General features: G+C 40.7%; 1 protein-coding gene across 1 annotated transcript; it reads right to left on the reverse strand.

Moving 5' to 3' along the window:
• Nucleotides 1-759: 759 nt before the first annotated feature.
• Nucleotides 760-1,413, reverse strand: LOC128515751 (histone H1-like). Its single transcript, XM_053489904.1, has one exon. It carries the CDS (start codon nt 1,360-1,362, stop codon nt 760-762), a length of 603 nt encoding a protein of 200 aa, XP_053345879.1. The 5' UTR covers nt 1,363-1,413.
• Nucleotides 1,414-10,912: the final 9,499 nt, after the last annotated feature.

The following is a 10,912-nucleotide window of genomic DNA, read 5'->3' on the forward strand; positions in this document are numbered from 1 at the left end:
AGCCGATTCTGATTAGACTGTGGCAGGAAGCAGTGCAGGTATGAGACTGCAGTGTGTCACTCTCTCTTCCTTTCTTTCAGATCCACACGCACAATATTAACCTGAGTTAATTAACAGAAAGCGTGTGTCCATTAAAGTTCAAATAACTGCAATGTGTGTCACATGAGTGTACACGGGTATTGCAACACAAAATGTACAGTATAAGATGTAAAAATAGGACAATAGTATTTCACATAGGAAGTAAGTGGTGACCTTTTTTTTTTCAATCTAAATCAAGGTGTCTAATGTTTTTTTTGTGTGTATATATGTATGTATTGTACACAGTCAACTGTAAATAATCGTCATCTGTTTATGATTGCATGATTGCAAGAACAGGAAATGGAAAATGATTGCTCCTTGACAATTTTGGTGGCTCTTTAAAGATTAATCTCGGGAAAGAAACATGAAAGGAAGAAATAGTGCTGTATACATCCATGCACGGTTAAAATATATTGAAATGTCCGCTAAAACAACCTTAAAACAGATCCTGTGGGAATGTAAATAAAAACAGAAGGAAGAACATGCAAATTATAAAATCGTTTGAAAATATAATGCAACACATGATTAAAGACCTTTCTTCACTCAATCACATGCTTCTTCGCTAACGAAGAGTGACTATAAATAAATACGGAATATTATTGCTCCTTACAGGACAATGTGGGTGGCTCTTAAAAGAGCCGTTTAGTTGAATCAAAATGAAAGAAAAAAAACCTAAAACGTCTACTTCTTTTTAAGAGCTGCCTTCTTTGCCTTCGGCGCCTTGGGCTTCGCAGCCTTAGGCTTAACGGCCTTTGCCTTCTTTGGGCTCTTGGCTGTCTTTTTAGGGGTCGCCGGCTTCTTCGGGCTCTTGGTAGCTTTCTTGGCGGCAGCGGGCTTCTTCGCCTTTTTAGGAGACTTCTTGGCGGCGGCGGCGGGCTTCTTCGCCTTCTTAGCCGCTACCTTTTTGGGCTTCTTCGCCGCGGCAGGCTTTTTTGCGGCCACCTTCTTCGCTTTGGGCGCGGTTTTCTTGGCTTCGGTCTGCTTCTTGTTCAGCTTAAAAGATCCAGACGCGCCGGTGCCTTTGGTCTGAACCAAGATGTCCTTTTCAACCAGTTTCTTGACGGCGAGCTTAACGCGGGAGTTGTTCTTCTCCACATCGTATCCACCGGCAGTCAGAGCTTTCTTCAGGGCGGGGAGAGACACGCCGCTCCTCTCCTTGGATGAGGAAACCGCTTTGACGATCAACTCGCCGACGCTAGGACCAGCTTTCTTTGGCCGCGAAGCTGCTTTCTTCTTGGGCGCTTTAGCCGGCGCGGCGGCGGGAGCAGGAGCCACTTCTGCCATCTCTCAGGAAGCTAAGTAGAATAAGCGAGTGTAACGCTGAGTACGCTGGAACACACTGGAATCTCCCTGCCCTTGGTGGGGGACTGATCTTAAAACACACATGAGAACGGTTTAGACTCAACCAGGCAGGCGCGGAATGACTGCACTTCCGTCACATCCTAGCAACTGTGTTTTCTCCGGACATTTCTTGGCGAAAAACCGAGTCCTGACAGCAGATCTCAAGCGTTCAAGCACACGATTACTGAGAAAGGCCTTTCCTCTTTCTTCTAAGGCCCAGCATGACCTGCTAGACAGTCGCACTTTCACGCAATAGCCATAAAAGTGCGCGGCGTGCCTGCTGCTCGAGCCGGGGACTGTGCATTTCGTGCGTGTTGTGTCTAAAAACCGGACAAAAACAGGTCGAGCTGTTGTAAGCACTCTGGTCCGACCTGAAGGCGAGCCCCGTCTGTGAGCTTGATGTATGAGCACTGGCCGGGCGTTGTGTATAAAATTTTAAACGAAGCTTGATTTGGCCTGTGTAAAGCACAGATTATAGGGAGACAGGTTGAGAGCGCGTGTGTGTCAGGTGTGGGGGAGGTCTGTCTTGTTTGTTTGTTTGTTGGCACCCGTCTAAGAAATGTCCCACACTATTCCATCCTATGATCACATGATGTACCTTCAGTTAGCAAAGTGACTCACTGTTGCAGGTGACTGTGTACTGTTTCTTACATATTTTGGATTTCTTGTCGACATATTAAGCTTGGCATCAAACTACAATCACAATATGATGAAAATTATAGCATACTGTATACGTGAATATGTTTAGTGTCTTTTTTCTCTAGAGAGGAAAGGCAAAATGTGGGTGGTGAAGTCAATGATTATATTAACAACTTTTTTTCAAACTGACAGTTTTCCCAAATGACAGGGTGGACACCAATTTCAGGGAAATGTTTAATGTCATTACACATCTGAGGGTTAAGGGCCTTGCTCAAGGGCCCAGCAGTGGCAACTGGGTGGTTGTGGGGTTTGAAACTGGGATCTTCCGAACCGTAGTCCGTAATGCCTTAACCACTGAGCTACCCCTGGCCCATTGGCTACTGATTATCTGATTTAAATCATTGTACAATAATTAGCCTATTTCTCAACACATTTCATGCACTTTTGTTTTGCTGCTCTTGATAAATTGTGAATTTATCACCAATTATATATACAAGTAAACTCAGGAGCTAACAAACTTGATTAAGAGTGAAAAATCGAGAGAGAGAGAGAGAGAGAGAGAGAGAGACTGAGTTTTGATTTTACTTTTAAACATTTTGTGTTCACCGTGGCACTGGTTTTAACCAGTAAAAATAATAATTAAAAAAAGACTTAATTGGATAAAAATAAATAAATTGGATAAAAAATTGGTAAAACATTTAAATATGTACTGGTTAAAACATTAATTATGTAATCAAGCTTAAAAAAAAAAAAAAAAAACCTGTGTGCAGTTCATCATCCTAAACTGCACACGCACAGCTTCCCCAAAGCGCTTTTCAACTTTTTACAATTTTATTCTGTCTGTTTATGTATATGGCCATTTTTGCCTGACCTAAGATGAAATGGATCAGACTTCAGACTTTCTTTCCTCACATATTCTAAACCAATGATAAAAAAATATGTATGTGCGGTAAAAGTTGCATTCATCAATATAATTGTGGATTTATAATGAAATAACATGAGCTCTGGCTGCCAGCAGACACAATGTGGACAAGAACTACGCCCGCCCATTTCCCATTCACTTTCAGTTGTAGTGCTAAATCATTACGGTTGTAATATACTTTTAGTTACTGGTGGCCGCTGTGCGGTTACGCGACGCGGACGCTACTACTCGGTAAGTTGTTTTTAATTACTGTAATTCAAAGTAAACACAGGAAGAGCATAGTAGAACCAGATTACCACATTGTGGTACATGTACTCTTTCAGCAAATATGTACCAGGGTACTGTCAAACACAATACTATATACCATGGTACAGCTACTATCGGTGTGTATGAGAAATTTGTCCATCTATTGGGGCCAGAATGACTTATTGTACTCTTGTCTTTTGTAGTTACAGAAAGCACACCCACCCACGTCAGCTGTCCTTATCAAATGCCCTCTCAATGGACTGTGAAGATTGGAGGCAGGTTTTGGGCCTGTTGCATGTAGAACTGTTATGAGAGTATTTGAAATTATAAAACAATTTTCTTAATTTCAAAGCTCACTTCACTATAACTTGCAATTTCAGTGTTTTCAATGTTGTGTGTGTTAAACACTAAAAAAATTGAAAACAAAAGGGACAAGTAACCTTTTGTCAATAATTGTTTCTGCAAAACTTTATATTGATAATGCAACAATGTAGGGTAAAATATTTATATCAACCTGCTATGCTGGAATATAAAAGTATCATGCTGAAATATACTGTATGCGCAGGCTGCAATTATGCCGTTTTTTCCATGGTGACCTTTCTCGAACTTTGCATATATCGCAGAGCTAGTGTTAAGCATATTTCACCTTCGTCTATCTTGGCTAGTATGTAGCGCAAGAACCTCCCTTTAAGTATGTGCAATGTTTCATATGGTATGGCAAGTGTAAACACGTGTATCGGAGATGAGTCATAGTTGAAAGAACGTGTAAACAGACGGTCAAAAAAATCAGATATAAGCAACAAATCAGAATTAAGCAGCGAGACCTGCAGTGTAAACGTAGCCTTAGTGAAAACAAAGACGCAGAAGTCCCTAAACTCACGATGTGTAGTCTTTCGGAGTCAGATGTAGTCCAGTTTATTGTTGAGGGAGCAGACGTTTAATAAGATGATGGACGGAAGAGCCGGCCAGCTAGGGTTTTATTTTAGCCTAGCACAGACTCCAGCCCACTTACGATGTCCCCTTCTTTGGCCATCGGCATCAGAAAACGCCGAGGACTGGAGGCCCGCAGCAAGCCGAGATCACATAGCTTTTGACGCAGTTCATCTTGAATGAATTTTACCAAGTTATTGAGGTATAAAAGTGTCTGGTGGTGGACCAATGTCCATATACTGAGTAAAATAAACGCGCTACAACATACAACACCACATCTTACAGCGAGGGGTATAAGCTATTCCTTATATTGTGAATAATGACAAGTGAGTATGTACAGTACAGTATGCTTCATTCACCAAATACTGATTTCTTAATGTTATTTAGCCCTAATAAGCATTAAAAAGGGGGGGGGGGGGGCTGGGTGCTTTTCCTTTTTCATGTCACCTGCGATGTTATAATTCCACAAGCGCTTCCACCGGAGAATAACATTACGGCATTAAACCGCGGAGAAAACACACCCCGATGGACTGTTTATTGTTGCTGGAGATTTCAACCATGCAAATCTCAAGACAGTGCTTCCTAAATTCCATCAGTATGTGGACTTCGCAACAAGAGGGGATAGTGTTTACACAAACATCCCTGGCGCATATCGTGCAGAGTCCTGCCCCCACCTCGGCTACTCAGACCACATCTCTGTTATGCTAATTCGAGCATGCAGATCACTCGTCAGGCGTTTAAAACCGGTTCTGAAGCAGGTAAAAACCTGGCCAGCAGGAGCCATCTCTGCTCTTCAGGACTGTTTCGAGAACACTGACTGGAACATGTTTAGGAAGGCTGCGACCTACGGTGACTTCACCGACTTGGAGGAGTACACGTCATCAGTGACCAGCTACATCAACAAGTGTACCGGTGACGTCACTGTCCCCAAGAGCATCATCTCACGACCCAACCAGAAACCATAGATTACTGCAGAGGTGTATACACTTCTGAGGACCCGAGACTCTGCCTTCAGAGTGGGGGACAAGGTGGTCCTAAGAACAGAAAGGGCCAAACTGTCCCAGGCCATCAGAGAGGCGCACACGCCCAGAGAATCCTCAACCACTTCAGGGACAGCAATGACACATGGCGCATGTGGCAGGGCATACAAGCCATCACTAACTACAGGAAGACATCACCTGCCTGTTACAGTGTCTCTGAACATTGATAAGACAAAAGAGATGGTTGTTGACTTTAGGAGGACACGGAGCGATCACGCTCCGTTCAGCATTGATGGCTTTTCTGTGGAGATCGTCAAGAGCACAAAATTCCTGGGTGTCCACTTGCAGGAGAACCTCACCTGGTCCCTCAACACCAGCTCTCTGCACAAGAAAGCCCACCAACGTCTTTTCTTCCTGAGAAAGCTGAGGAGGGCCCAGCTTCACATACATCTACCCTACATGCTACATCCGCAAAGCCACGAGGATTGTGGCTGACAAGACACACCCCTCACACTCACTTATCACCCTCCTGCTATCTGGAAAAAGGAAAAAAAAAAAAAACTGTGTAACAGTTTTTACCCACGAGCCATCCGTCTCCTCAACACAAAGGGACTGGACTGATAAACACACACACACATACACACACACACACACACACACACACACACACACTTGTTTTTCCTGTACCGTGAGGATTTCCAGACTAGATTTATTATTTTAATTTAATATTATCTATATTAGATTTATTCATAAATATACATACTGTAACACATCTGCAACCATAAATAATAAGTATATGTTTGTACTATAAAGAAAATTATTATTTGAAATGTCCTATTTATATATATTTTTTATTATTATTATTTTATGGACTCCATATTCAATAAAAATTTAATGAAGAGCTGTATTTTCCCAGTTAATTGCAAGGCAACAGGAATACACTGGTATATTTTAGATATGCAGTATAACAACAGACATACTATAAAGGTAAAACAGTAGCAAAACCCGAGAGCTTGCAAATTCGATTGTGAGAACTTGTAAAATGAATATTTGTATTTGTAAGTTGAAATTTATACTCACAGCTCTGATGTGAAAAGCTGCATCTATCGATTTGCACACCTGTGTTTTGAATTCGAAGTTGCAGATTAACAGGCACAATTGTGTACTACACATTTATCTTTGCGCTTTACTTCAGTTTCGCTGTACAACCACAAGTCGGCGCTCACAACCTCTCAGATCTGGCAGTACAACCTCAAATCCCGGCGCTCTGACTTTTGGTACTCATTTTGCGATATTCCTGTAGCAAAACTGACTTGTGCACTTGTAAACGCGGGGGCAGGGCTGGGGTGGAAATGAAGTCATTTTATTGGTCAATGCCTCACCAATGAACATTTAATTGGTTGGAGCCAGCCAATGAAGTGGGACGTTTTGTGCGCGATGACGTCACAGACTACACATAGCAGCTCGCGCCCTTTCGGTGGTGGTGGGTCGTCTATGCCAACCAATTAAACGACATTGCTGCACTTTTACTGGTATATAAAATCCAGTAAAACTAATGATAGTTAATAAAAAAAATTTTCCAAGCGTTTAAAAACAAAATAGCTGATACATATGCATACAAATGTTTGCATTGTGGCTGGCGTTGTTCATTAGAGAGGCATTGACCAATAAAATTACTTCATTTCCACCCTCGACTCAACCATGAACAGTTGACTGTGGAATATTCAGTAGGAAATTTCATAACTGGACTTATTGCACAGATGGCTTCCTATCAGGATACCACACTAGAAATCACTGAGCTCCTGAGTGCGACCAATTCATTTACAAATGTGTGTAGAAGCGGAATTTATACACCTGTAACCATGTAACTGATTGGAACACCTGATTTATGAGGACCACCTTAATTATTTGGATGGGCGAATGAATACTTTGGCGATAAAGTGTATGTCTGCTGTCTGTTGGTGTCCAAAGAATATGGGCAACAAACTTTTCTGTGATAGTTCCTGTAGTTTAAAGAAACGTGCAAAAAAAATAATAAAGGCAAGCAATGTCACTGAACATTTTGTGCTCTCTTTACAATTAAAAATATTTAACCAAAATTTTCATAATCATCACGTTTCTTTACACATATTATAAGTAGTATTACCTTTAGCCGGATGTGGATATTTGTTTTGTCCAACTTCAGGCGTAGATTTTTTTTTCAGTCTTGATTTGCCTGTAATTATTGGAAGCTAGGTTAAGAGCAGAGGTGAGCATTTGTGAGCAGCAATACAATATGGTTTCATGCCTAGGAAAGTACAATGTATGTAGCATTTTCTTTGAGGATGCTGTTGGGAAAGTACAGAGAAGGTAATAGAGAGTTGCATTGTGTCTTTGTAGATTTAGAGAGGAGCTGTGGTATTGTATGAGAAAGTCTGCATGTGCAGGACATGTATGAGAGCTGTAAGACAGTGGTGAGATGTGCTGCAGGTGTAACAGAAGAGTTCAAGGTGGAGATGGGTCTGCATCAAGGATCGACTCTTGTTTGCTATGGTGATGGACAGGATGACAGATGAGGTTAGACAGGAGTCGCCATAGACAATGATGTTTGCAGATGACATTGTGCTTTGTGGCGAGAGCAAGTGTAACAGAGTGTAAAAAGGTTAAATTAATGCATAAATGGAGACAGCGCCATTTCTTGGGCCGTGACGGTATTTGATCTGTGGAATAAGGACCGCCAACAGCAGAGCTAATAAGACACGCTGTGGGAGTTGTGAGTTGCATGTTTGAAACTATTAAAGAAATTTTAGTTAAAAAGTTATTAAAAACACATGAATTATTTTTTCGATTCATCCCTTTGTGAACTTCTTCAGTAACTGTTATTACTTATTGGGCATCAAATGTGTTATTTTATATAGAGTTATTTTTGCTTTTTTATTTTTGACTTGTAGTTCATGTGTGTGTTTTATGTAGATCTGATTCTCTTCTTATGCAATAAAGTCCTTATTTCCACATTAAATCCTTATTGTGCGGGTATGTTACAGAAAATGTTGTTTTAAAGTGTTTAATGGATTCATTGGTTAATTTGTCGAGAGTTGTGCATGTTCACCACTAGGGGATATTATTCCGTAAAATCAGAATGTAATAGAATGAATTGTAATTCATAATTAAATATATGTAATTCATCAACAATGTTTATTGAAACTGCTAATTTAAAATAGACATTCCACTATATGATCACAAAGCTAAAAGATTTCATTTGATAAAAAATAAAAAATAAGAATACTGTTTTGAATAAACAGCAGAGCTAATGAGACACCCTGTGGAGCTGATTCATGTCTCGTGCAACAAAATCCTTATTTCCACATTTTATCCTCATTGTGTAGAGGCCGCCCAGGCAAGACCGTCACACAAGGAACAGGTGGAGAAAAAACCTAGAGAGGTGGAGGTACGCTCTGGAAAGAAAGAATGAAGGTTAGCCGCAGCAAGACAGAATACATGTGTGTGAATGAGAGGGAACCAAGTGGAATGGTGAGGCTACAAGGAGCAGAGGTAAAGAAGGTGCAGGACTTTAAGTACTTAGGGTCAACGATCCAGAGCAACCTAGAGTGTGGAAAGGAGGTGAAGAGGCGTGTAGAAGCAGGTTGGAACGGGTGGAGAAAAGTGTCAGGTGTGTTATGTGACAAAAGAGTATCAGCGAGAATAAAAGGAAAGGTGTACAGGACAGTGGTGACACCAGCGATGCTCTACAGCAACAGTGACACTGAAGAGAAGACAGGAGGCAGAGTTGGAGGTAGCAGAGATCAAGCTTTTGAGGTTCTTTTTGGGAGTGACAAGGATGGATAGGATTAAGTATAAGTACATCACAGACAACCCATTTCAGATGTTTTGGAGATAAAGTCAGAGAGGCCAGATTGAGATGTTCAGAGCAGAGATTGTGAGCATATTGGTAGAATTCAACAATTGTCATTGTTGCAAACCAGCTTTACACAATCATAAGAATTATGGAAATTTGAATGAAATGTGAATGTGTATGTATCAAAATGATAAGTTTGTCCCTGATGAGCAAAAAGTCTGACATGCGCACACAGATTAGATGACAAATAAAAAAATTAAAAAAATCCATACCAGTAAAAAGCAAATGTTTAAGGTATGATTACCATCTACTTTAACACCTCAGTGTACTGTTAAACCTGAATACTGCTCCAACCCTACAACACACTATTATCTTGCATAATCTCTATATTTTTATTATTAATCTGGAAACCCCCTTATGTTAATCATAACACAATAACAACCATTTAGCAACTCAGTGTCAGTATTCTTTTTTTTTTCTTATGAGTAGCTTTTTAGGTTTTCTATTATTCTTTCTTTCTCACCTGATGATTGCGTAGATGAAAGTGCAGCTGAAGATGCAGAATCCAACACACTCATTTGATCCTCATCTTCAGTGTCTGATGCATCACTGTCTATACAGTAGCTATATTCTCTAAAGCCACAGCAACCACATGGATAAAAACATTAGAAAATGAGCAATGTTAAGAAAGAAACACTTCACTAACAAGCACTGTTAAAACAAACTGCGTTACATCCTTTGACGCATTCTTTGAACAATACTACCCTACCAGAAGGAGTATACTGCTATCATAATGGCATAAATTGACATACCATTAGTCATTAAACTATGCTAAAGGGTAAACTTAACTTCTCCACCAAAGAAAGCTCCCATCCATCATTAACCATTTGCTGGTTGCAATACTGCATTGGAGAATTTAATCTACCACTTTAATCCTCTTTCCAAGGCCATAAGAACTTTACTTACTGTATCTTCGCCAGCTGTAATGTCCCTTCAGGCAGCCTACTGTATAATAATGGTGATGTACTCTAATATCATGCCCAAAAAAATCTGCAAGGTCATCCATTTCGTTGTCCTTTACGTTGAATACCTTAGACATTGTGGCCATGTGCTTTCTCAACTTGATGGAGGGTAAAGCTTCTGGATGCTCTCTGCCACAATTTAGAGCCATCTGGCGAATAACATCTGATCCTCTGACGTGGTTAAGTGCTTGTGGCCTCTCAAACATGAAGGGATTCTTAATCAGGACATCACAGTTAGGGCGGGTCTTGACAAGTAACTCCATTGATGCCAGCATATCAGGGGTGAGGAGAATGGGAACCTTCCACATTTGCCTTTTATCTCTATTCGCTGAAAGTGCTTACAAAGCTCCTTCTCATGGTCAGATAAACCAAGTTCAATATCTGAATGAGTTGATGAGTTGTCTCTTAATGTAAAAGCATTAATAGACATCTTGGATACCTCTCCTTCTCTTCTACGGTTAAAGAGTATCACATCACAGAGTGTGATTTTTGCATGTTCTGCCCAGTGCTTCTTACTTTACTCTTCTCCAAGTCTTGTTTGGCACTCCAGCCTTTGTATGCTCAGGTACTGGTGCATCTTCTTCAGATCTTCTGCAAAAGAAAGTAGTTGGGGAGCATTCCAATTTGCCTCACTCAAATTCCTGAGAGCTTTGGATGACACATACTCACTCCATTTAGTGTCACAGATTTGCTTGAATATGCGCACATTGCTTCACATTCGATAACACCAGCTATTTTCTTAAGGTTGCAGCCTAACTTCAGACAGTGAAAGACAGTGTTTTGTATGTGTTTGTTTTTTCATCCAAGCCAGCTACATTTTTCACAGCTTCAATCACATGATGGAAATTAGCAGGTACAAAGAAATCAGAAAGTGTCTTTTACTTGACATTTTTCTGTCCTTGGAGCACTAGTCGCCCTG

This window comes from Clarias gariepinus, chromosome 28, assembly GCF_024256425.1.
Source record: "Clarias gariepinus isolate MV-2021 ecotype Netherlands chromosome 28, CGAR_prim_01v2, whole genome shotgun sequence".
Lineage (NCBI taxonomy): Eukaryota > Metazoa > Chordata > Actinopteri > Siluriformes > Clariidae > Clarias > Clarias gariepinus.

What these genes read in the sequence shown, in the direction of transcription:
- LOC128515751 (XM_053489904.1), bottom strand. Translation starts at nt 1,362, where the DNA reads ATGGCAGAAGTGGCTCCTGCTCCCGCCGCCGCGCCGGCTAAAGCGCCC.